At 52.7% G+C, this 25457-nt stretch overlaps 1 protein-coding gene across 1 annotated transcript in view; it reads left to right on the top strand.

Annotated features, from left to right (window-relative positions):
* The window catches only part of HCN4 (hyperpolarization activated cyclic nucleotide gated potassium channel 4), a 50292-nt gene that overhangs the window by 1025 nt on the left and 23810 nt on the right, over positions 1-25457 (top strand). The window contains exon 2 of the mRNA XM_004374812.1: positions 18-374. Coding sequence (XP_004374869.1) covers positions 18-374 — 357 coding nt within the window. The remainder of the gene's footprint in view (positions 1-17; positions 375-25457) is intronic.

Raw genomic sequence — 25457 nt, 5'->3', positions numbered from 1 at the left:
TCCCCCCGCGAGGACAGGACGCCCCCGGGCCTGGCGGCTGAACCCGAGCGCCCTGGCGCCTCGGCGAAGCCCGCAGCCTCGCCGCCGCCGCCCCAGCAATCGCCGCAGCCGGCCTCCGCCTCCTGCGAACAGCCCTCGGCGGACACCGCTATCAAAGTAGAGGGAGGCGCGGCCGCCGGCGACCAGATCTTCTCCGAGGCTGAGGTGCGCCTGGGCCAGGCCGGCTTCATGCAGCGCCAGTTTGGGGCCATGCTCCAGCCCGGGGTCAACAAATTCTCTCTGAGGATGTTCGGCAGCCAGAAAGCCGTGGAGCGCGAGCAGGAGAGGGTTAAATCGGCCGGGTTTTGGATTATTCACCCCTACAGCGACTTCAGGTAAGGGGCCCGGCTGATCCTGTGGGTGCCCTGAGCGGTCGCAAGCATGCTTCTTCTCCCGCTTCTGCCTCCCCACTGGAGTTAACTTTCCTCCCTAGCGCCGAGAGCTGCAAGAGACAGCGGGGAGCCTCTATGCTCCAAGACACCCCCAGACCTCCTGCACCGCGCTGGGAACTTTCCTGTGTTCGGGCTCCCATCCTCGCAGCTCTGGGTCGCATTTGAGGCAGGCTGAAAAGGTGTTCTGAGCCTGGCCTAGCCCAGCCCGCCGACAGGGTCAGACAGGGCTCTGCCACCTTAAGCCACACATCCCGCCTCCCCCACCAAGGCTGCAGAGTCAGGGTGGCCATCCTGCAGAGCATGGCCACGAAAGGAGACAGACCTCTTAGCAGCTTGGCCAGCTTCTTTGGCGCTGACCCCAGACATTAATATCTGCCTCTTGGTCCCTGGGAAGCTGGAGCCAGAGGGAGAGCTGGGCCCTGGAGGATTGGGGTCACAGGGCCTCAGGCTCAGAACGAGAGCCCTCTGTACCCACCTTAACCCTGGACTCAGCCTCTCATGCCAAATGGTGGGCCAGGACCGGGCATCCTGGGCAGCTGGCATCCGAACTGGCAAGACAGAATGACCTTGCTGGTCGTGGTCAGAGAAGATGCCTGGTGTCCTGACTAATGAGCAGCCATCCTGTGACCCCCAAGCTCATCCAGAGCCCCACCCCACTCCAGTGGCCCAACTCCACTAGCTGCTAGGTCTCTCATGGGTCAGTCCTGGCCCCCAGACAAAAGGTATGATTGCCAGCCAGGGAGAGGGACTCACCCCGTCCCCCATCACCTGAGTCAGATACCACCTAACTGCAGAGAGGACTCGACTTGGGGCCTGTGCAGATATCTGTGCAAAAAGAGGGATTGGCATTTGCCCCTGGAGTTGGGATCAGCGATGCCCCTATCTCAGTCAGGGTCCCGAGGTCTCTTAGTGCCCCCCTGGGCTTTCCTGATGCATGAGGTTGAGACGAGGATCTGGAAAACATTTCACCTTTTTGAGCTGGGTTTAATTCACATTCATTGTCACTCTCTCTCTCTTTGGGCCCTGCCCCATGTTTGTCTTTCCCTCCTGCCTACCCTGATCACCTGCCTTATTAATGAGCATTTTGCCAACCCAGAGCCCTTTTTACAAACTCCAGGGAAGCTGGGTTTGTAATGAGAGCAAAGCCATTTTCCATCCAATGAGAGAGATTTCTCATGCTGGGAATGACCAGTCAGGCAACACCCGATGGCTTAAAATAGGTGATGAACAGAGGCCTTTTTTTTTTTTTTGAGGGACTGCTCTTCCTAACCGTAATGCCCAGGGTTCGCAGAGGGCATGGGAGGTCAGAGGGCAAGACACACAGGTCCATAGACATCAAATGTGTGAGCAAATGCGGGACCACTCATCAGGAACTGTGGCTGGGGCCCAGGGCCAGCTTCCTAAAGGTGGCCTCCCCTCTGGCTGACTACTGGGACTTGAAGGCCCCAGCCTGACTGAGAGAGAAGTGCGCAGGAGCTGTGCCTTCCTACTCCCCCCCCCCCGCGCCACCGAGTGTCCTGGGCTTCTCTTCCTCCCTCTGAACTCCTTAGTGGTGGTGGCAGACAGGCTGTCCCAGGAGCCGCCATATCAACCACTTGAGATTGTTGAGGCGCCCTCCCTTCTCTTGCTCAGCGCCCTGCTGTCTTTGTTGTCTAAGCTTCTCTTTAGGTCTCTCATCATCAACCCCATTGCCTGGGGTCCGGGGGCCTGCAAGGGGCCAACCCTAGGCATACCTAGCATCCATCAACAACATGCATTTCTTGAGTACCTAATGGGCACTGAGCCTTGCCTTTCCGTTCTCCCCTTCCCTTGCATAGTGAAGGGCTAGGACGGGGTTGATTTTACTAATGAGAACCTCTTTCCCTTCCTGGTCTTACCTGTGCCCTTCCTGGCATGACTGTCTGCCGTCCCCCTGCTGCAGAATCTCCCACTAACTGCAGCTCCTTGGGACATGGCTGGGGGTGGGGTCTGGATGGGGAGGGTGGATAACGCAGCACTGATCCAGGCAACAGGAAGCGATAGGCTGGGGTTTGAGTTTGGGTTTGCGCAGCAAGCAACAGGGACTGATGGCTGGAAGCGCACGAGGATGTGCGCAGCCTTGGGCTGTCTGGGGCTGCGTAGGGTGTAAGGAAAGAAATCCAAGAAAGGCCAGCCTTGTGTGTCTGGAGGATGGTGGTCATGCCTCTCCTGCCTCTAGGCCAAAAAAACTGGTCTCATCTTCAGCGGTCACGGAGGCAACGGCCTGGCTAAGTCTTCTAAGCTTACTTAGAAAACGTACCACTCATCTCAGCCTGACCCCACCCTACCCCCAACACCCCAAACCTCAGCACCTAGAGTTTTTCTCCTAGCCACTGGCCCTCAGGCCTCTATCTGGAACCCATCCCCACTGCCCACTTCAGGCTTCCTGGGAGCTTCTGCAAGCATTGCTCAGGCCAGTTGAGGATTTATTCATCGTTTTGACAGACAGGAAGCATTGATGCAGCAGAATTGGTTTAATAAAGAATCGCCAACAAACCATAATAGATTGAGTTTGTGGTTTGGCGTTCAGGGTTCGATGTCATGGGCTGCTTCCGGCAATTCTGTTCCTGGGGAAGGAAGGCTGGGTGCCTTTCCCAAGGACTGGAGTGACCAGCATAACCTGGGCCATGTCTAAAAATAGGCTTTTCTTGGCTGCCTCTGCTTCTTGTCACCGCCCCCCCACCACCATGCTTCCCCATCTCCTGGCTAGCCCCATGGCTCCTCCAGGCTCCAAGGGCTCATCTGGCTTTCTCTCCCCTCCAACTCCTCATTTGTCTTTTGAAACTGTTTTTATAGTTGGTTAAGAGAAGGATCAGTCCGTAGTAATCCTTTGGGATCTTGGTCCCCAGGCTCCTGCCCGTGGCTGCCTGGGCTCTGTGGTCCTGGGTGAGTCCTTCCTTTTACATGGGCCATGGAAGCAGAGCCTGGTGGTGGGAACCTGGAACAAATAAAACAATATCTGGATGGTCCTGGTTTTCCAAGGAGAGAGAAAGGAGAGTGGGGACCCCCAAGTGAAGATGTAGTGGGTTTTGTTCTGAGATGGCTGGTCCAGGCTTTCAAGCTTCTGGAGTCTGCGGGGGTGTGCGTGTCTGGTGTCTGTCTGGGCGGGTGTCTTGGGGCTGTGTGGGTGGACATGAGTCCTGACAGGGAAATTCCTCTGTGGGATGTCAGTTCTGGAGCTGCCACTGTGCCCTGAACTCCAGCTCTGCCTTGAGGATGGAGGCAGACAGAAGCTTGGACCTTTTCATCCTTCGTCCACACCTTCTCCTCGCCTGAGCCTCCCGGAGCTGTGAGGAGGGGAAGGGAGGGCCTTAACGGGTCTTTTCATTGCGGCAGAAGCAGCTGGGCTCTGAGATCATCCCTGGGTGGTACAATGATCAAGTGCTCAACTACTTACTGAAAGATTGGTAGTTCAAACTCACCCAGAGGTACCTCAGAAGAAAGACCTGGCAATCCACTTCCAAAAGGTCACAGCCATGAAAACCCTACAAAGCGCAGTTCTATTCTGCACACGTGGGGTCACCATGAGTTGGAATCAACTCAATGGCAACTGGTTTTGTTTTTGTTTTTTCAGGGGATGGGCAATGGTCTGTTAGGTCCCATGGTTGGCCCAAACCAGCTTCCTACTGCTGGTACCTGCTGCCCAGTGCCTGCCATTACCGCCTCACGTCACCTGCCTAATCCTTTCTTCTATAGAGCCCTGCTTGGGTTAGGAGCCTTCTCTGAGCCTCAGTTTTCCTACCTAGAAACTGGGAATCCTATTGCCTGTCACCATGTCAGACACAAACTGTACAACGGGGGTCACCATGGAGGTGAGAGGCTCTACTGAGCTGTCAGAGGGCCAGTGACATGCTGGGAACCACCCGTCCCATTCCGTCACTGCTCCCTTCCCCAGGTCTGGGCAGGTCACATGGGCCTTTGTCCTTGGCTCAGGCTAGTGGTTCTGAACCTGTTTTGGGTCAGAGATCTCATTGGAAACGGCGGAGTCTCTACCCAGAAAGATACATGTACATCCAGACACTCAAACAATGTGACACTCAATTTTGGAGGTTCATGGACCCTCTAAGTTGAGGACCATGGGGGGCTCGAGGTTGTGAAGCCCACTCTAGGCCATCCCAGAAGAGAAGCCTGGCTTGGTTTTGGGGGTGCTAGCTTGGAGGTGGGGGGGGGGATGTCTCTGTAGTCTGGGACTTGGGCTTCCTGTAGCCAGTAGGATAGGAATGAGATGGGGTCAGAGGTAGACACATGAAGACTTCCCCCGCCCTCCCCAGGGAGAGGTGTTCTGCTCGGGAACTAGAATGCTTTTCTCTGTCCTCAGTCCCACTCCCGTCCCTCTCCTTGTCAGCCTCGGGAAGGACTGTTCAGGTGGGAGGTGGGGGAGGGGAAGAAGGCGGCAGCCTGGCTCTGGGTCTGAGGGCTTCTGAGGCTTGCCCAGGCTGGCGGCTGCTGCCGCTGCAATCAGTGTGGACGCCCAGCGGAAAGGAGCTGCAGGAAAGGAGCTGCAGGGCCGTGGCGCCGGCAAGTGGGAGGGGCGCCTTGATGCAGAGGGAAATTCCAAGGTGAGCTGCCTGGGTGGTGCCGTCAGCTGGCACAGTAGGCAGCAGGATTCTCCAGTGATAGGATGTGCCCAGCCTGACAAGACTGGTGGAGGGCATGCTGCAAAGGCCAGCACCCAGCTTAGGGCCGAGATGCTCTCAGGATGCCGGGTGCACAGAAACCCCAGAGGGGTGGAGGGCTGGAACCCTGTGTTCCCTGGCTAGGGAGGCCCAGCTCCAGGTTCCTCAGTTCCCTGGTCTGGGGCCTGCATAATGAGGCCGGGCTGCCTTCTCTCCTCCCTGTCCCTGCCGCGTTTGCTCCCTTAGCTGCTGAGAGCTGCCAGGCTTTGGGGTGTTAAGTAGCCTGCCTCATACAGGGAGCGTCCCACAGTACTGGCCTGTGTGCCCTCGTCCCCTATGCTCTGAGGTCCAGCCTCATCCCTGGCTCTTCTGGGACACCCTCGCCCTCCCTGACCACCTGTGGGGTTCTGTGTTTGTCATAACGCAGTGCTTCTCAGGTGTAATGTCATCTGACTCACCTGGGGAGCTTGTTAAAGTACACATTCTGAGACTCTGCATTTCTAATAAGTGCCGGGAGTCCCGAAAACCCATTTAAAAAAACCCCACTGCCATTGAGTTGATTCCGACTCATAGCGACCCTGCTGCAAGTGGTTAACATTTTTGGCTGCTAACTGAAAGGTTGGACATTTACGTCCACACAGAGGCACCTCAGAAGAAAGACCTGGTGATGTACTTCTGAAAAATCAGCCATTGAAAACCCTATGGAGCACAGTTCTACCCTGACAGACATGGGGTCACCACGAGTCGGAATCGGCTCTGAAACTGGCTTAATAAGTGCCCGGGTAATGCTGATGCTGCTGGTGCCCAGACCACACTTGGAGTACTGAGGTTACAGATCTTGTGCTTGTTCTGTGCTTAGCCTGAGCTCCTGAACCGCATTCCCTGAGGCTAGAGACTCTGTCTTCTCCCCTTGGCCCCTAGCACCTTACTCGGCAATGCTGGGTGAATTCTGTGAACGGGGCTGAGCCAAACCCCAGAGGTCTGCTGACCGCTGGCCTTGCAGGCTTGGGGGTGAGGAGTCACAGCTGGCTCGACCTCTCTTCCTGCACTGCTGCTTGGACCCGCTTACTCTGTTGGCCCTGGATGCTGGCCACTGGGGGTGAAAGTGAGCAGGGGGAGGCGGGGTGGCCCGAGGACCCTTCTTAATTCACCCTGTTCCTCTGCATTTGGCAGCTTCTCCCCCAGCCGAAGGGTCAGAGGAGTGGGCCTGGGCCCAGGGTGGAAGGGGCAGGGAGTGCAGTGACCGCTGGACTGGAATGAGGCCTCTGGGCAGGAGCAGGTGTTGTCAGTGAGAGAATCCAGAGATGATGGGGCGGGGGAGCTGGTGTGAGGTGGCTCTGACGGTGGCCTGCTGGGAGGAGGACAGAAGTGCCCGGCAACAGCAGCTGCTTCAGCACCTTGGGCAGGGGGTTATCTGACTCTTAATGCCTGCCGCCTGGCCCATGCCAGTCCCAGCAGCCTCCCGTGTGGGCTGGGCTTGCCCGTCTTCTCTCACCACCCTCACTGTGGAAGGCACTGGGCTGTATACAGATGATACGGCTGACAAGTGGCATAGCAGTCTAGGTGGCCCCTGTGCCTGCTAGTACCCTGGAGGCCGTGGGGAGTTCACCCAGAGCAGAAGGTCCAGTCCCGATCCCCTGGGGCTAGTCATATAACTGAGGAGGCAGATGGCTCCAGCCCACACATCTGCTTGGCCCAAGGGCTCTTACAGAGCTGCTTCTGCCAGTTGCTAATTAATAGAAGGGCTACTGAGGCTGGCCAGACAGTCCTGCTTGGGCCCAGGGGATGCTGAAGAATCCACATTTTCCGGCCAGAGCAGGCCATGGGGAGGGCAGGGGCATTTCCTTGGCTTCTGACAAGATATTCTCTGCCAGCCAGGCTTCTTTGCTGAGAAAACATTGCCAGGGCACTGGAAATCAGTGCAGTCCCAAGGCCTAGGTGGCCACTTGGAGACAATCCCTCCCATCAGCACCCTCAAAACTGGGGCTAGAGGCAGCACAGAGAGGTGGTGAGCTCCCCGTCACTCAGGGCATTCAAGGTGAGACTGATCAGTGCTTAGACCAGAGATCGCCGGGCAGCACAGTACATCATCACAAATCTGAGCCAATGTTGTCAAACTGAAAGATGTAACATCAAAATTTGGCTTTCAGCCTTCTCTTGAAAAATCAAGAACTCTGGCAGCTCTGTTTCCACGTTCCCGCCCCCCCCCCCAGCAGGAGCTAGAACAGAATAGGGTATGCCCCTTCTACATCGGCTTTTGCTGTCCCAGTTGCCTACAGTCTCTGCCTGTCCCTAAGGTCTCTGTCCTACACCCAGCCACGTCACATATGCACATTTACCTGCCTGACCCCTGTAGGCTTCTGAGTTTACAACCCAAGACTCAAACTCACAGAGACTAAAGCCAGGTGCATTCACAGATCAGTAATCACCATTTTCTAAATACCTACCATGTGACAGACTGTGCTAGGAGCTTTATAGCTCATGTTTCATTTACTCTTCCCAGTAGCCTGAAAGATAATTTCTATCATACCCAGTTTACAGATAGGGAAACTGAGGCTCTGATTGGGGAAAAAAAGATCTCTGCCTCAACTCAGACAGCTACGAAATACCAGAACTGGAATTTGAGCTTGGTCTGTTGGACTCCAAAATCATGCTTCTCCTTCCTTCTTTTACTCTCTTCCCTTTTTGTTAGCTTTAAAAAATTTAATTACACAAGTAGTTTAAGAAAACATTCTTTGAAAACCAAAGACACAAGGGAAAGTTTAGTCCAAAGCACTAACGGACCACAACTACCACGGTCTCCACCAGACTGAGTCCAGCACAACTAGATGGTGCCCAGCTACCACCACTGACTGCTCTGACAGGGGTCACAATAGAGGGTCCTGGACACAGCTGGAGAAAAGTGTAGACAAAATTCAAACTCACAAAAAAAAAAAAGAAGACCAGACTTACTGGTCTGACAGAAACTGGAGAAACCCTGAGAGAATGGCCCCTGGACACCCTTTTGACTGAGCACTCCTGACGTTCACCCTTCAGCCAAAGATTAGACAGGCCTATAAAACAGTAATAATGCACGTAATTCAATCATGTATACGAGACTAAATGGGCACACCAGCCCAGGGGAAAGGACAAGAAGTCAGGAGGGGCCGGGAAAGCTGGACAATGGAAATGGGGAAGCCAAGGTCAAGAAGGGGAGAGTGTTGACACGTCGTGGGGTTGGCAACCAGTGTCACAAAACGGTATGTGTATCAGTTGTTCCGTGAGAAACTAATTTGCTCTGTAAACTTTCACCTAAAGTACAATAAAATAAATAAATAAAATACACGTTTTAAGAAAAGAAAACATTTTCCTGAAAATGAAATCATTGCAGATAATGTTTGACCACACATTCCTGTGAGGAGGAGCTCAGAAAGGGGTCCAGAAAGCACAAGAAATTCATCAGGATTTCAGAATATCAGATCTGGAGAGGCCTTAGGAAGTCCTGGCCTAGAGTCTTTCCAGATGGGGAGCAGAGTCTCCGAAAGGGGAAGTGACGGGCCCAAGGTCCCAGAGTAAGTCCATGTCAGAGAGGAAAATGGAATCCAAGTGGGGTATGTAACATCTAGGTTGCAAATGTCATAAAGCTCCACAGTCCATCCCAGCTTCCCATCCACAGGGTTTCCAGGGAAGGCTTTTCCTGAATGGTCGTGTCACTTGGAGCTTTTCTTGTCACCCCAGCCCCAGGCCTGTCTTTTTGGGGGTGATAGATATTTGCAAGGTCTGGTTGTAATTTAGGCTTATCCCTTGAGAAGGGAGTCTTTCCAAATCCGAAGTTGCAAAGTCTGGGGCTGAGACAGGCCCTCACTAACCCCTGACCCCTGGCTGCCACCCGTGGACATGCTGGATTGGGATAATATCCACCCTGCTCCTCCCCTAGTGGGTCCTGACTGGTGTGGAGACCTTTGGGATTTTGGAGCTACGTTCAGGTGTCATTGATGTCCCTGTTTCTGGATAGAAGTGATTGAGGCTCAAAGAGGAAAGACAACAAGTAGCCAGTGGTGTCTGCATTCTGTCTACCAGAGAAATAGATGGCCATACATAGTCTACTCATTACATCCTTCAGAGAAGTGAGGAAATGGAGTCAGTCTGTGGGTCAGGACTCAGTATGTCCAGGGTCAGGGCTTAGTTTGTGACCAGGGCTAGGGCTCAGTGTGTGTCAAGGGCCAGGGCTGAGTGTGTGACCAGGGTCAGGGCTGAGTGTGTGACCAGGGTCAGGGCTGGGTATGTGACCAGGGTTGAGACTCAGTGTGTGACCAGGGTCAGGGCTCAACCTGTGACCAAGATCAGGGCTTTGCCTGGGGTCAGCAGCTGGAGTCCTTGAACAATGCCTCTGAGCCAATCCTAAGGTCCTCCCTGAGGCAGGGTAGGATGTGGCCCATCCTCTAGCCTTGTCCCCTCCGCCTTAGGAGCCCCTCCCTGAGTGCTCCTGCCCTCCTAACTCCCTGAGCGCTTGCACCTCTCAGCATCTGAGCCAGCTGCATCTGGTCCTCTCTAGGAGGTAAAGTACAAATTATTAATAAACAGCAGTGCCACCACTGCCAACGCCAGAGCCACCAAATCTCACACGTGACCACTCCCTGCCCTGCTCTGCTCTCTCACTGTTTAGGGCTGGTGTCTGCTCTTCTCAGCCAGGCAGCAAGCTCACTGGCGCCTGCAAAGCCGCGCTCAGGGCTGGGCACGTGAGGCATACCGGCTTGATAGAGGGACTCCCTCCAACCCACCGCATCCCCAGCTTGGGCAACCACAAATTGCAGAACAAGCAGCAGGGGCCTCCGGGTCTGATCGCGGCAGCTGCGGGGGCCTGATAATTGGCTGCTGATGATTTTGTGTCTAAGCATTTACCCATGTGGGTGGATGTGTTATGTCTGCGTGAACGAGACTTTCAGAAATTAATACATAACATGGGGCTGCTTAGGCTGAAGGAGGGGCAAGCTAAGGGGGTCATGCCCTGTGGGAGACCATGTGGTCCATTCAAAGGCTCTTTCCACCCATCAAAGGGGATGGAGGTCACAACTCACCTGGCAAAGTGGAGAGAAGGATTTTAGCTCTTTGTAGGGTGCTTAGGTATGGTTTTGGAGAGGGCAGACACTAGGTAGATCACTATGGATTGGTGGTCAGGGAAGGCTTCCTGGAGGAAGCAGAGCTGATCTAGATCTGAAGGAGAGTGATACCAGTATGCACACTTTCTCGGTGAGCAGGTATCTGGGAGCTTGAGCTCAGGGGCCGCCTGGTTGGGACGGGTGTTGGCCAGCACTGAGGACAGATTACCCAAAACCTGTGTCCTTGGACCTGCTCTCTTTAAGCTCGACACTACACCCTTGAGGATCCTGCTTCCACTGCCCTCAGGTCTTGCCTCTGATGCTGCCTGAGTGTGTGTGCACGTGTGCACACATGTGCGTGTGTGCATATACATGGAGGGATGCACATGTGTGTGTATGCACACCTCTCTGACCTCTCAGCCTGGGTCTTTGCAGCCCAGAGGAGTGCTTCTGGGCTCTGGCCTAGGCTGCACAGCCTTTGAAAAGACTCCCTTCTCCTGCTGTACCAGGCCCGGAAGGCAGGTGTTAATGCCGCTGCAATAATGTCACCGAGCATGTGGCCTGGAGCCCAGAAGTAATTACCCTGCGGTTTCCCCATTGGAGGCTGGAGCAGCCCCTATCGGTGATTAAAGCCAGCCATGGGCTTCTCCCACCTGCACTTTGTCAGAGGACGTGGGGCCCTTGCTCCTTTCCCCAGGGATGGGGAAGACCCTCAGCTCCACAGATCTCATCAGTGCCATTGGCACCTTTTAGAAGAAACTTGTGGGGTCCAGCAGGGGAGACTCTGTAGATGGGGCCTGTCTTTGTGCAGCAGGGCCCACGTCTGGGCTGCCCCCCACCCCTGGAAGCCTGCATCCTCTCATCCTGAGCTTCCCTGGGTTCTAACTGCCCACCCCTCCCACTGAGTGTGCCCTCCTGACCCTCATCCTGTTCTGCTGTGTGACCTCAACAAAGTCCTTTTCATTCTCAGTGTCCAGAGTCAGGGCTCAGTCTGTGGCAGAGAAGAGAGCAAAGCTAATTGGCCAAATAAGTATCGAACCTGTAATCCTGACCCCATTAGTACAGATTGAGCCAGCGGGGCAGGGACAGCGCTGCTGACCAGAAGAGCTGATGAGAATCTTCCTCCCTCTTTCTGGGGACTCTGCTGAGGCCCAGCCAGCCACAACCGTGTGGTTATGCAGCCCCCGTGGCCCTGGAAAGGAGCCCTGGTGGTGCAATGGTGAAGTGTTGGTTGCTAAACAAAAGGTTGGTGGTTCAAACCCACCCAGCGGCTCTGCGGGAGAAAGACCTTGCAGTCTGCTTCCATACGGATTACAGCTAAGAAAACCCTATACAGCAGTTCTGCTCTATCACATGAGGTCACTATGAGTCAGAATCGGCTCGATGGCACCCAACAACAACAACAACATGACCCTGGAGTGGGTGGGGGATTCCTCACCTATGGGCATCTTTCTGCTGAGGCTTAGTCAGCACTGAGCACTGGGACCACGGCCAGACTCCCTCCCTAGCATGGGTGTTTTATTGCTATTGTCTGTTTAGGTCCCTGTGGGGACAGAGATCAAGGTTTATTTTCTTCGTCGCCTGGGTACCCTATGCAGAGACTGACGCAGGCGCTTACCGAAAATTAGCTGAAATGTTGCCCTCCTGGAAAGGGCTCCCCCATGTCCTCCTCTCGCAGGAGTGCTTGCCCCGTCCTGGAATCTCAGACCTGGCCTCAGAGGCTTCAGGGCATGAGGATCCATGGAGACTAAGGTCACAGTAGACAACAGTGGTTGGGGTGGGAGAGTGTCCCCTGGGGTAGACTAGAAGGACGGTCAGCTTTGGGATTGGCAGTGGAAAGAGATGTGAAAAGCTGTCCTTCCTGTCCCAGAGGTTCTGGGGAGTCATTGCCCTGTCCTATTGTCCTGCAGCTTCTGGGGATGGAGCCGCCGAGCCAAGGGGGCCTGGCCTCTGAATGAGGCCAGTTGAAGACTTGGCTCAGCCCCATCCAGCTCTGTGGACTTGGCCGAGGCCTTGCCTGCCTCATCTGAAATGGGACTGGTGAGGGGTTGGGTTTGGGCAAGACCCAAAGCCTAAATTGGCATCAGCAGAGCCACCTGGGCAGCTTTATGGGATTATGGGTGCCTCGGTCTCCCTGGGTGAGGCCTGGCCAGATTGGATTTTGGGACACACCGTCATTCTTCTGCCGCTTTGGGAACCAGCGGGCTGGAGCATCCCCAAGGCCCCGTCTGAGTTACCAGCCAGCAGTTCTCTGATTGCAGGGCATTTGCCTTAGTCCTTTAGTGGCTCCCCAGAGCCCAGGGGTAAAATACTGACTCCTCATGCTGGCCTTCAAGCCCATCCATGGAAGGCCACCCTCTCCAGGGAGTCATTCCCCTTTTCTTCCTCACAGGTTGTTAGGAATCAGAATCAGAAAATTCTGGGACTGGGAAGGACCTCAGGGATGGCCCTGCTGAGCTGCTTTGTCAGACTGTGTTTTCCTGGGGGAGGAGACTTGGATCCCATCTGACTCCACATCCTCAGAGCCTAGGTAGCCCACAGGGGATTCTTGTTGCTTGACTGACCCCCACCCTCATCCCAGCAAGAAGGGGGCCGTGTAGACCCTTTCAGAGTCATTATGTAGCTGCCCTCAACGGGGCAGCCCTTCCCATGACTTCCTGGTAACCCCTTCCTGATCAGTGCTGCTTGACCTTGGGATGTTCTGCCCCATATCCACATCCAGTCCTTCAGGCTGCAACTCAAGCCTGTCTCCTCCTTCACGCTATTGGTGCCTCCTTTCTGCAGGAGCAGGTGAGCTCTCCCACCTAATTTCCCTGGAGGCTATACTCACATGCTACTCCACAACAGGATTCTATTTTTGTTCTGGTCTCCTGAATGGGTGGGACAGAAGGTTCCTGGGGAGCCGTGTTTGAGCCTTCTTTGTTTCTTGTAAGCTGGGCAGAGAGGTTATCCAGCTGCTGGTCCCTACCTGCAATTTTGCAATTCTGCCCCAATTTCTTGTCTGCTGGGTGAAGCACAGAGAGGTTAGGCCACTTGCCTGAGGGAATACAGCATCCTGGCAGTCCAGGGCATTGTAGAGCAGACCACCCTGCCTATGCAATTTGGCATGTGTGTGTCACAAATGTGTCTCTGTGTGTGCACAGATAGAGGGTCTCCAGAGGAGGGCTCAGCCCATCAGAGAAGCAGTGGGTTGGTATTTGTGAGTGTTCCTGTACCTGGCCTGTGCTCAGCTGTGCCTTTGAGAAGGTGCAGCCACAACCCCTTCCCTAAGGAATTCTCTGTGCAACCTTCGTGGCTCCATGGCCCCCAGAGGAGCCATAACCAGTCATCCTAGCATTTAAGATGCCCCCTCTTCTCTCCTGACCCGTGTTGGGTTGGGGCTGGGGTGTCAGAGTTCTCTGAGTTGTGCTTTCTTTCTATAGCGAGTTTTTGATCTGGTCAGCTGCCCTTGGCTGACCTCTTTAGCCTCTGCACTGCAGAGATTTGTGGAATTTGATGTGTCTGTAGAGATTAGCTAGCTCCATCCTCTCATACCAGTGGAGAAACTGAGCAAGGGATAGTGAGAGGCAGCAACTTGTTCAAGGTCCCATAGCAAGTTAGAGACAATGGGACTAGACCCCAGGTCTCTCAGGCCCTTGTCCTGGATGCCTTCCCATGACCCTGGGCTCTAACCTCCACGATACCCTTCCTGACCAGTGGGCATGCTCAGGCCCCCTCCTCTTTGGGGCTTTAGTACCCAGTGGTACCCAATGGGCAATGGTGCCCCTGCTCTTCTCTGCCCACCTTCTCAAGCTTGGTGAATTTCCTGCCTGAGAATCGCCCCCAGATTGCTCGGTACAAAACCAGTGATCCCCTCCCCCGCCTCACCCTCTATCTGTGCTTATGATCCCAGCTGCCCATGGAGCTGGCCTGGATCATCAGCTCCCTTTGTGGGCTTGGGACTTTCCATCCCCCAGACTGAGGGTTCCCTGAGGTGGGACCATGTCACACACCTCAGGATCCCCATTACCCTCTACAGGGCCTGCGTCTTAGTGGTCACAGGAATAATGATGATGATGATCAGCATGGATTGAGTGTTTACACTGTGTGCAGCATGTTACAAATATCATATCATTTACTTCTCCCTGAATCTTGTGAGGTTGGGGCTATTGTTTTCATTTTACACATGAGAAAACAGGCTCAGAAAGGTTAAGTGATTTGCCCAAGATCACACAGCCAGGTATTCAAATACCAGAGCGCCTAACCGCCATACCCTCCACTACAGCCTTGTTACATATCAGCGTCACTGGGGAGCTTGCTGGAAATGCAGAATCTCAGGCCCCACCCAGACCTACTGAATCAGCCTGCGGCTTAATAAGATCCCCAGGAGATTTGTGTGCATGTTAGTTTGAGAAGCCCTGCGCTGTATGATTAAAGGAGCACAAAAGGAGAAGGGGAGAATGAATCTGTTCCAGCCCTCAGACGGCTCACCTTCTCCTGGCAAGTGGCTGAGACTAGCCCTCATGGTACAGAGAACAAGGGCTAGGAGGGGAAGAGGGCAGGAGCCCAGGGTCATCTTTGTGCCTTTTAAAAAGCCAAAGTTTATTCCTCAAATAATTGATAATGTTCTAGAAAAGCTAAAAAATAAAGATACACCTAAATCCAAACAACCCATCCATTAAGCAAGCACTGGATGCCCTTGGCTCCAAATCCAGCCACTTCTGGAGGCAGCCCCAGGTGGCTGAGGGAGCAGCTACCTGGGAGCCTGTGATTCTGAGTCAGAGATTTTGAGGTGGATTATAAATAGAGCCCTAGTGGCCAGGCGGGGTGAAGGAAGAGACCAATTCATCTGTTGTAGTGGGGAGACCCTGGGTTCAGGGAGGCGCAGTGAGAAACAGGGAGGGGGGTTGGGCAAAGAGGAGGCCATGGGAGGGGGAGAGATTCCCCTTAGAGGCCAGAGCAGAGCAGCCCAGCCTGGCCTAAGAGGCTTGTGGGAGGCAGCTATTTGAAGTCCTAGGGGGCGGGGGAGGCTAAGATGCAAGACCTGGACGCAGGCTGGGAGGACGTCTGCTTGTGTGCCTGACCCCAGACCCCACCCTAGAGGCAGCCAGTTGTTCCTTTGGGTGAGCATAGGGTGAGGGGCGTGGGCAGCAGCTCTCCCTAGGAGAACGATAGAGGGAAGCCTGGGGAGCGGGTAGATGCTTTCAAACAGCTATTGTGGTTGGGCGTTGTGGGGAAGGCAAGAAGGTGTGTGTTCACACGTGTGTGCCGGGGCAGGCATGCGTATGACACTATGCTGGTCGCCTTTGCCTTTTACACCTGCCCTTCAACTGGCTTCCCTCTCCACCTTCATAATGGACCTCCTCCAAAAAATCTCATCCTGACACCCACCCGCTTCTACCTGCCCCCTCTCACCTCTGTCAGCTTAGGCGTTCCCTGAGGACTAGGGTCGCGTCTTCCTTGACTCACGTTGGAGCATGGGACACTGGTCATTGTTTATAGTTGATTATTTTTTTCCTGATTATAAAGGCAATGTTTTTCCATTATGGGAAATTTAGAAAATATCGAAAGATGTAATGGATAAAACAAAAGTCACCCATAATCCCACCCCTGAGCAATAATCAACGCTGAAGTTCTAGTGTTTTCTTTTTGTTTGTTTGTTTAGCAGTCTTTTGTCCCTAGCAACAGTCTTGCATCCATCCATTCATCTTCCACCCATCCATTAAACAGTAAGAGGATTTTAGTGAGACCTCCGTGTGCCCAGCCGTGTGCTCACATTTCAACAAAAGATGATACATCCCTTCTGCTGTTGGGGAGCGCACAGCAGAGTTGGGGAGATAAGGCACCTCCTGAGTCTGCGTGGTGGGGAATGGAGAGGGATTCTGGGAGAGAAGTGGAATGGCTTCCTTCCTTGCCCTTCCTCCCCAACCCCAGGACATCCTGGGTCTCTGTGCTGGGCCTGTTTGCGGAGAAGAGAGAACCATGGAAGCCCCTGTAGCGGGGCGCCCAAATGAGGGATACGGCGTGTTCTCCCACCGTCTATCCTGTGCCTGCCATGCTGGAAGCACAGTCACTGTCTTGGTTGAAGTCTTCATCCCTCATGTCCCCCCACCAGCCCTCTCTGTCATCCCACTCTGTCATGTTTCTCCTGGCCTGACTCTTGTTCACCTACCTTCTTCCCCACTTCCAGCCTCTCTCCTCCTCTCTGTGACTTCTCAACCATATCATCAGCACCTGGTGGGGGCCATCTGCTGATGGATGTTGCTGGAGTCCTGGGGGTTTAGATGTGATAAGTTCCTCCCTGGTCATCAGAGGCCTGTGAAAGCTCGTGGGAAGGGGCCAGGGTCTCAGAGGGCTCATTTCCCGTTGCTTCTTCTTGGCTTTCTGTCACTCAGCCTTTGGCTCCTGAGTCAATCATTCATTCACTCATTCATTCACCTGTTCAGCTCACATCTATTAAGACCTACTACGTAAAAGGCACTGTGCCAAGTTCAGGGAGGTGAATGACCACAAGATAGATAATCAAGCAAACATACCATTTCATTGGAGTGTGATGCTAGGATCCAGACTCTAGGGCAGCATGTGAGAGGGTCACCTAACCAGATTTCCTAGGATACACAGGAAGCTTCCCAGGAGAAGTGACACTTCATTTGAACCACGGGAGCATGGGGGTGGGCAGTAGTGGGGAGGAGAGAGTTCCAGGCATAGATGGCAGCATCTGGGAAATACCAGTGGCACAGGAAGCATGGCGTGTTTGGGGCAGTAAGAGTTGCTGAGTGTATGAGGGGAGGAACACTGACAGCTGAGGGAAGAGAAGGAAGCAGAGCCCAGATCAGGAAGGGCCTTGAGGATGACAATGAGGAATTTGTAGTTGGGAGGTGGTGGGGAGGTGGAAGGACTTTAGGCTTGGCAAAGGGTAGAGAATGGAGAGTAGAGCAGAGAAGGGGAGCAGGACCCTGAAAGCTGTGGGAGTCGTCCAGGTGGTGGATTGATGGGACTTTCTAGTTCCAACTGATTGAGTGTCAGAAGGGAAAGGAGAATGAAGAGCTGAAGGTGACTCCCAGGTTTCTAGATGAAACAGTTGGATGGCTAGCGGTACCAGTTGCTGGGAACACAGGAGGAGTTTGTGGGGGAAGCTGTTGGGTTTTATCAAGACGTGTCAGTATGCAGTCCCCATGGGACATCCAGGTAGATGTGAGTTAGCAAGTGGACACGTGGATGTGGAGCTCAAGAGAGAGGTCTGGTTTGAAATTCAAGAGAATAGTGAAGCCAGGAGAGTCGGTGCAGTCATCCAGGCAGAGCGTATAGAGGGAGAGGAGGTGAGGCCCAAAAGGAACAAAAGCATTTAAAGGTCATGCAGGGGAAGAGGAGTTCACCTAAGAGAAGGGAAAGGAGACTTTTAGGGAATAGAGAAAAACTAGCAGAGTGGGGTGTCTGAGAAACCAAGGGGGGACTGGAGGACAGAATGGCCTACAGTGTCAGCTGAGCCTATGGGGCAAGAAAGGAATGAACCGAAAAGCATCCATTGAACTTAGCTGCAAGGTGTGTAATGGTATTGTTGCTAAAAAGTTAGGGGAGTGTTGGGGGATGGAAATGGATGTGAAAAAGTGAGGACAGCCACATCTCTTTCAAGAAGCTTGATTCCAAAAAAAAGAAGAAGAAGCAGCTTGATTTCAAAGAGAAGAGATAAGACAGTGGGAGCCAGGGAAAGATTTTATTTTTTTTTAAGTTTAGAGATCTTAAAAAGAAGAAGGGAAAAAAAAAAAAAGCTGGCGGGAAAGGATGAGTAGAGAGATTGAAGATATAGACAAGAGAGGGATAATGTATAGATGAAGGTCTCTGGGAAGGAAAAAGGGAGTGGCATCAAGAGGGCAGGTGGAAGAGCCACCACTTCCCTTGTGACTGGAAGGAGGGGAGGGGGATGAGGGCCATGCAAGCAAGGGATGAATTTGGTAGCAGAAAGAGCAAGGGGACGTTCTAGTGGCTTCCCTTTTTCTCTGTGAAGCAGAAGGTGGTGTTGTGTGCTAAGAGTGAGGGGGAAAGTACTGGTTTCAGAGCGTGGACGAGCGAGGAGGTCGTTTGAAATAGCTGCCATGGAGAGAGGGTTTACTAGGGTCTCCTAGAAGGACGGGCTGGCAGACGTGAGGGTCCGGCTGAGTTTGGAAACCATGATGAGGAAACTGAGGCACCAAGAGCTAAGGGACTTGAATATTTAGTAAGACTGATCTGATATTGTGGGATTTCCTGCCCAGCCACTGTGTAAATATGAAAAGGGTTGATGGTGGCCCTGGTCTAAGGTTGTAATTTTTGTGGGTGAGTACCAGAAGGACAGGGTCAAGGGAGATAAAGGTATTGGTATTAGAGAGTTTGGTGAGCTGACCCATGATGTCTAAGGTGGGGAGAGAAGGCAGGGAGATTTTGATGGGAGAATCAGAGGGGTCAGTAGACTGGAAGTTCCCAGGACACTAAAGAATAGGTGGTGGTGTTGTTAGCTGCCGACAAGTCAGCCCTGACTCATGGGGGCCCTGTACAGAACAAGATCAGACCATTGTGATCCTTAGGGTTTTCTTTGGCTGATGTTCAGAAGTATATCACCAGGCCTTTCTCCCTAGACCATCATAGTCCGGAAGCTCTGCTGAAACCTGTTCAGCATTATAGCAATACTCAAGCCTCCACTGACAGAAGGGTGGCGGTAGCCCATGAGGTGTATTGGCTGGGAATCGAACCCAGTCCTCCAACATGGAAGGTGAGAATTCTACCACTGAACCACCACTGCCTTCAAAGAATAGGTGTAACATAACTGAATAAGAGCTGGAAGGAGAGGAGGTTGGGTGAGAGAGAGGATTGCGCATCTGAGATTTTAAAGATGGAACAGTTGGAGGTGGTGACGGTCCAGGGCGTACTGTTAGAACAGACGACTGAAGTGGAGTCATTAGAGTCAGGGCTTCAAGCCACCAAGAGACCGGGGCATTGTCTGCATCAGTGATAGGGAGCCGAAGTCACCTAGAATGAAAGCAGGATTTGCAGTGGAATGGAAGGTTGCGAACCAGGTGCCAGCAACACAAGAGACCCCAAGGGTGGCAGATAGATGCTGCAAGGTTGACCAGAAAATGATAGGATTCTCAAAGGATCTGGAAGACATTTCTACTACAGGCAGGAAGTGGCAGCAGTAGGGAGTGGGGAGGATGCTGACCCCCAGCCCTGACCTGACGTATGTGGGGTTTGGAAGTGAAGTCCTTAGGACAGAACTAAGGTTCAGTCAGGGAAGGAGGTGGAGGGTCATGGAGTGAAGAAGCTGAGGATAAAGGTGCCATGGAACTTGGCACAGGACAGAGGAAGGGGAGGAGGCACAGAGCACAAGATGCCTGAGTTTGGGAGAGAAAATACTACTAGCAGGATTTATACTTCTGCAGAGTGGTCGGAAGTGAAACTCTGGAGTCAGGCTGCTTGGGTTTGAATTCTTGTTCCACCATATATAGCAAATAGCTCAATTTCTTCAGCCTCAGTCTCTCAGCTGTAAAATGGGTATAAATCATAGTAATCTACCTCATAGAGTTGTTATATGAGATAATCCATATAAGGAACTCAGACCAGTGGCGGGCAAATATTAAGTCCCTAATAAATGTTAACTGCTGCCTTCCTCCATTCTCATCATTATCACCTTGGTAACTGCTTAAGGGGCCTGGAGGGGCGGGTAGGAGGGAAGCCAGGGGAGCCAGGGCAGCTGAGGACGGCTATGAGGTTTTGAGCCTAGGCGATGGAAGTGCTGACCGTGCCGTTCGGCTTTGAGGAGGAAGATGCTGAGTTCAGCTTTGGACTTCTTGGGTACAGTAGACAGCAGGCGCTCCAGGTGAACACATTTCACAGGCAGGTGGGAATGCAGGTCTGGTGTTAGGAGCAGTGTCTGGGAGGGAGCCGTCGGCACAGAGGGAGAGGGTGAGGGATGGGACCATGATGTGCCACTCACCTGGGAGAAAAGCATGGCCTGATTCAGCCCTGCAGGGACACTGGGGTGCCTTGGACAATCTCCCTGCCCTCAAGGAGCCCACAGCTCACTCAAAGATCTAAAACCAGGGCTCAGACTGGGCTGAGGCTCGATTGGTTAGAGGTTGGGAGGCCCAGCAGAGGTAGCACTTCAGATGAACCTCGCAGAATGGAAACGATTTTAATGGGCAAAAAACCCCACAACATTCTCTTTCTTTGAACTGAAAGAATTCCTAGTGGGTATCATTTGTGCCAAATGTATGCAAGTGCATATGGCAATAAAGTACGCAGATATGAAGGTGTGGGTGCGCGTATGAGGTAAAAAACAAACAGGGTGCATAGAGGAGTGTGTTTACAAAAATGTATTTATGGGTACGTGTGCACATGTGTGTGCCTGGGTATACATGTGTGCATGTGCTCCTGTGTATGTGTGTGCACACTCATGCATATGTATGCATGAGTGTGTGAGAACATATGTACTTAAAGACGAGCATTGATATTTAAGGACAAGAGAAGGCTAAAGGAGGCCATCCTTGTTCTGGGAACCCCACTTCTGCCTCCCTTTTGTTGCCCATCACATCTTCTTCAGGTGTCAAGGAAGGAGAGGACCCTTGTTCTGGTCCTCGAGTCTCTGTTCATGGCCGGGGGACTGTTATCTTCTCTTCCCCTAGTTTCCTTGGCTTTCCTTTCAGACTGAACCATGAAATGTTCCAGATATTAGTGGAAAAGAACAGTTTGCCTTTTTCCCATCCCCTGTTTCTTCTCTACATGAGACCTGCCCCCTTCAAAGCCAACCTAGAGGCTATCTCCTCCTGCCAAGAGGCCGCCTGCCTACCTGGATGGGTCTGTCAGTCCAGGTGGGAGATAAGGTCCAGGAGTGAGGGAGGACAAACCTTAGGCTGGGGACTGAGGGCTGGGATCCTGGGCTGGGTCTAGGTCTAGGGCTAAAACTGGGCTAGGGCCTTCGGAGCCCAGTTGGTGTCTTGTTGGCTGAACTCCCTCTCAGCTTAGCGAGAACTGGGATGGGGAGGGACCCTGTAGCTTTGGGGAGACCAAAGCCTCTCATTCAGGCATATGCCAACTCCTGCTTGTCCTTGTCTGGCTGTCCATTGCTTCCCTGCCAGGTTATGACACCTACACCCACCCATAGTTGGTGGGATTTATTCATTGATGATTCTAGAGGCAGTAGGGTGGTGAGGGGCATTGGGCATCCAGTTTGAAGCTTTGGAAATGTCACTGTTCCCTCCTTTGTGGATCTTACTTTCCCTTCTGCAGGATTGGGCAGCTGCACTCAGTTGATTGCTGAGGATCAGGGTGCTTTTAACACCCTGAAAGCTCTGTGACTCTCCCAACTCAGGAAGTGCCTCAGAAGGCCCTGGCATCAGGAGGATGGGTTCCCTTGATGCCTCATTGCAACTCTCTCTTCTCCTCTCTTGTCTGTGGGGCAGGGGAGCTGCCCCTGCTGTGGTAGACTACCTCCCCAGCTTTGATTTAAAGGTGCCAGAAGGGCTCATCAGCTTCCCCACATTCTACTGAGGTACCTGAAACCTCGAGATCAGACCCTGTTGTTCCGCAGACCTCTCTGAATCTTGGATCTGCCCCTCACTAGCTGTGTGGTTTGGGGCAGATACTTCTCCTTTCTGAGCCTCAGTGGTACAATCTATAAAATATAGATAGTAGCCGCCACCTCAGGGCTGGTGGGAGGATTTAAATGAAACACTGCATGGAGAACCCAAAGTAAGTGCTCGATAAATGTGGACGGGTCTTTCTGAATGAAATTTTTCAATCACCAGGGAGCCCCAAGTGAAAACGCCCAGAACGGTAAGGAATCAGTGGAGATGCCCTGACCACCAGGGTGGGCGTGGAGAGGGGCCAGGGGCTGAGGATGCCAGTGGAGAGGCTGTTGCCAACGTCCCCTAGCTTGGACCAGCAGAATGGGGCTGGCTGACGCAGCAGGTGCTGTCCGTGGTGCTGAACACCAGTTTTTTTTTCCGCTCTGGCGCAGCTGTGCTTTCAGAGATCTGTGCAACCGTCTGGCAAAGAGTAAGGAAGTGTAGCCCATGAGGTCAAGGGCAGCTCCCAAAGCCCAACTCCTCTCACCTCCTCAATGAACACTTTCTGGCCCTGCTCTTCTAGGCCACGGGAGCCCACCTTTCTCAAATGCTTGGGCTGATCTTACGTCACTGCCCAAGCTGTCTTTTATCTAACCCTGTCCTCCAACTGGACCATGGGTTTCCTCAGGTCAGGGCATCTGTCTGCCGAGGTAAATAGGTTCTGTTGTCTGATTGAACAGGAAATATTGTCATCCTGTCTTCCTTCCACTCGCCCTCCTGGGTCCATTATAGGGTCCCCTCTACCCCCACCCCAATAGATGCTTTGCTTTGGTTTTTCCCTGGAAGTTTCAGTCCTCCTCCTCCCTCACCTCTTCCCTATGAATTTGTTCTTGAATTACTGACCTGATTCAATAATTCAATTCTTGAATTTTTGACTTGAATTATTTATTTATTCATTTGATAATATAGCGAGGCATAGGTCAAAGCACATTACAAATAATAATTTATTTAATTTTTGTAACAATCCTGCCAGGTTGTTGTTCGTTACCATTGAGTTGGGTCCTACTCATGGCCCTCCCATGTGCAACAGAACAAAATGTTGCCCAGTCCTGCCCCATCTTCACGATCATTGGTATGCTTGAGTCCGTTGTGGCAGCCACTGTGTATTTTGAGTGCCTTGCAACCTAGGGGACTCATCTTCCAGCATTATATTGGGCAGTATTCTGTTGTGATCCATAGGGTTTTTACTGGCTAATTTTCAGAAATAGAACACGAGGCCTTTCTTCCTAATGGGTTGCAGTCTGGAAGCTCTGCTGAAACCTGTCCACCATGGGTGACCTTGCTGTATTTGAAATACCAGTGGCATAGCTTCCAGCATCACAGCAATACTCAAGCCAGCACAGTACAACGAACTGACAGATGGGTGGTGGCATAGGTCAAAACACATTACAAGTAACAGTTTCTTTAATTCTTATAACAATCCTGCTCCGTAAGTCCTGTTATTATCCTCACTGAGCAGATGAGGAAACTGAGGCATGGAGAGGTTGAGTGACCTATGAGGAAACGCCGGAGCGAGGAATCAAACCCAAGCTGGGCTGTGGAGCCCGTGCTTCTTGCCACGGATTACACTGCCTTTCCAGCAGCTCCATGATACTCCAGGATCCATGATCTGTGGGGATGAATGCTCTGGTATTCCAACCCAAGCCCCGACCAGACCCAGAAGTATCCCTGAGCATCCAAAAAGTTATGATTGAAACAGTCAGAATGCAAGGAAATGGGTGTTTCTGCCTCATGTAATTTGGTTTTATGAAGACCAGTAAATACAAACATTCTCCTGTTAATTACTGTCTCAAATTTGGTCTGTAATTGAGGGAACTAGAGCTGGGGAGAGCGGAGAAACCCGCCAGAGTGCCTGGCCTGCCCGAGTCAGCATTCCTAGCCACCTTGCGCTTGCTCTGTTAATTTTAGAAACTCCTCCAGCCCGGATGTATTATTAGCTTTATGTACAGAAGGCCACATGGCCCTCAGTGGCCTCTCTATGCCACAGTTTTTTAGTTTAGTTTTGTTTTCCCCAAGAGATTAAATGAAAAGGAATGACAGCAGTGTGTGTAAAGGGGTGTTTGCACACTGGGTGTGTGAGTGGGGATACCTGTGTGTGGCAGCTGATGAGTGTACACAGCTGTCTTTGAGTGATGTGCATGAGGCTTGGTGGAGAGTGTACCCAGCTCCAGAGCTCCCCGAAGGAGCTGAAACCATCCTCCAGGGGCCCACGACTCCCTAGCACGATGTTCTGTGCTTTGGGAAGTGGTCTGGGAGGGCTGTCAGGACTTAGGGTGGGTTCACCCAGCTGGCACAGGGGTATAAGGGCTGGAGAAGCGGCAGTGGGCTGTGGGGATAGGGAAGGAGTGAAGTTCACCTCCTAGCACCAGTCTTAGGATGAGATGCCTTAGCCCCTGTCTTGAAGCCCCGAAGGGCTTGGCTTTCAAAGGAGCAGCAGGGAGCTTCCTTTGTGGAGGCTGCCCTTCCTGGAGCTGTGTGATGTGGGACAGCTGCCCGCTGCCCGCTTTCAGTGAAGCAGGCCCTGCCCTCTCCTTGACTCCTAACACCATTTTGAGGTGTACTGACAAAGAAAACAATTTGTCATGAAGTACTTTTTTTTTACAAACCTGGAATTCATTAGGCAGGGGGAGCTTTAGATTTGAGGTGGGACCCTCCAAAGACTAAGGAAAGCTTGTCTCCTCTCGCACTTCCTCCTGGCTTCCCTGCAGTAGAGAATGAAAGATGGCTGGAAGGTTATTTCTCTTAGGAGAAGACATGATGATTCTTGCCCAACTTAACCTTTATCTGCTTTGTGTAATCATCTAAGTTAATAGCAGAGGGAAACAGCTCTGCAGGGCCGGCCCTTGGTCCTGGGGCTGGCACTGGAGTGGCTAGTATATGGGCAGGGTCCCTGGGAATTGTTGGCCACACCTTCTAGATGCAAGAACTGTGCCTTGCTGTGCTGTTTCCACACTCCAGAAGTGCCCCTGCTGGGCCAGGTGGGAGCCAACCCAACAAAGACCTAGTGAATTGGCTTTGTACCTCCTCACATGGCTCAGCCTCTTAGAGGGTCTATCCTGAGGACCTGCACTCCTGCCCGTCGGGATGGACTTGCAGGTGGTTTGAGGCCTGAGGAGAAATGATGCTAGAAGCTCTGGGCTAGTCTTACTCCATTGCATTGAGTGGTAGGTACCTCACTGATGCCTGCAATTCCTGCATTAACACTTCCTGTCTTTGATGATATCTGTGCCTTCCCGTGCCCCTACCCTATCCCCCTGTTAGATTGTAAATCTCTCTAGGGAGATGGACAAAAGGGGAGACCCCAAGGAGCCAGTGTGAGAGAAGCCAGATCAGAATGATAGGTCTGTATGTTGGGGCTCCACCCCTCATTGTTCAGTGGGGAAACTGCGGCCCAGAGAAATGAGGACACGTGCCTAATATCACACAGCATGTCAGTGACAGAGCTGGGGCTGAAGCCTGGGCCTCCTGCCTCCCAGGCACCTGCTGTATGTCTGGACCGTCCCTGTTCTCTGGCCACAGTGTGTGGTGTGTCTGCCTGACAGCCTGTCTCGGGCCTCAGACCTTCCAGGAGGATGGAGAAGCCTGGCCTGAGCTTAGGAGTGTGTGGGGCAAGCTGCTCCTATAGCTAAAACAGCCTGTCACTTCTCTTGGGATGTCGTTGCTTGGTTTGCTTTTCAGCCTGACTCTCATGGGGGCTGGGGATGGGAGTAGAAGGCTCATCACAGAGGGGCTTGTGGG

This window comes from Trichechus manatus, unplaced genomic scaffold (genome assembly GCF_000243295.1).
Source record: "Trichechus manatus latirostris isolate Lorelei unplaced genomic scaffold, TriManLat1.0 scaffold00030, whole genome shotgun sequence".
NCBI classification, from domain to species: domain Eukaryota; kingdom Metazoa; phylum Chordata; class Mammalia; order Sirenia; family Trichechidae; genus Trichechus; species Trichechus manatus.
The sequence above is the reverse complement of the archived record's forward strand: the minus strand, read 5'-3'. Positions and strand labels throughout refer to the sequence as shown.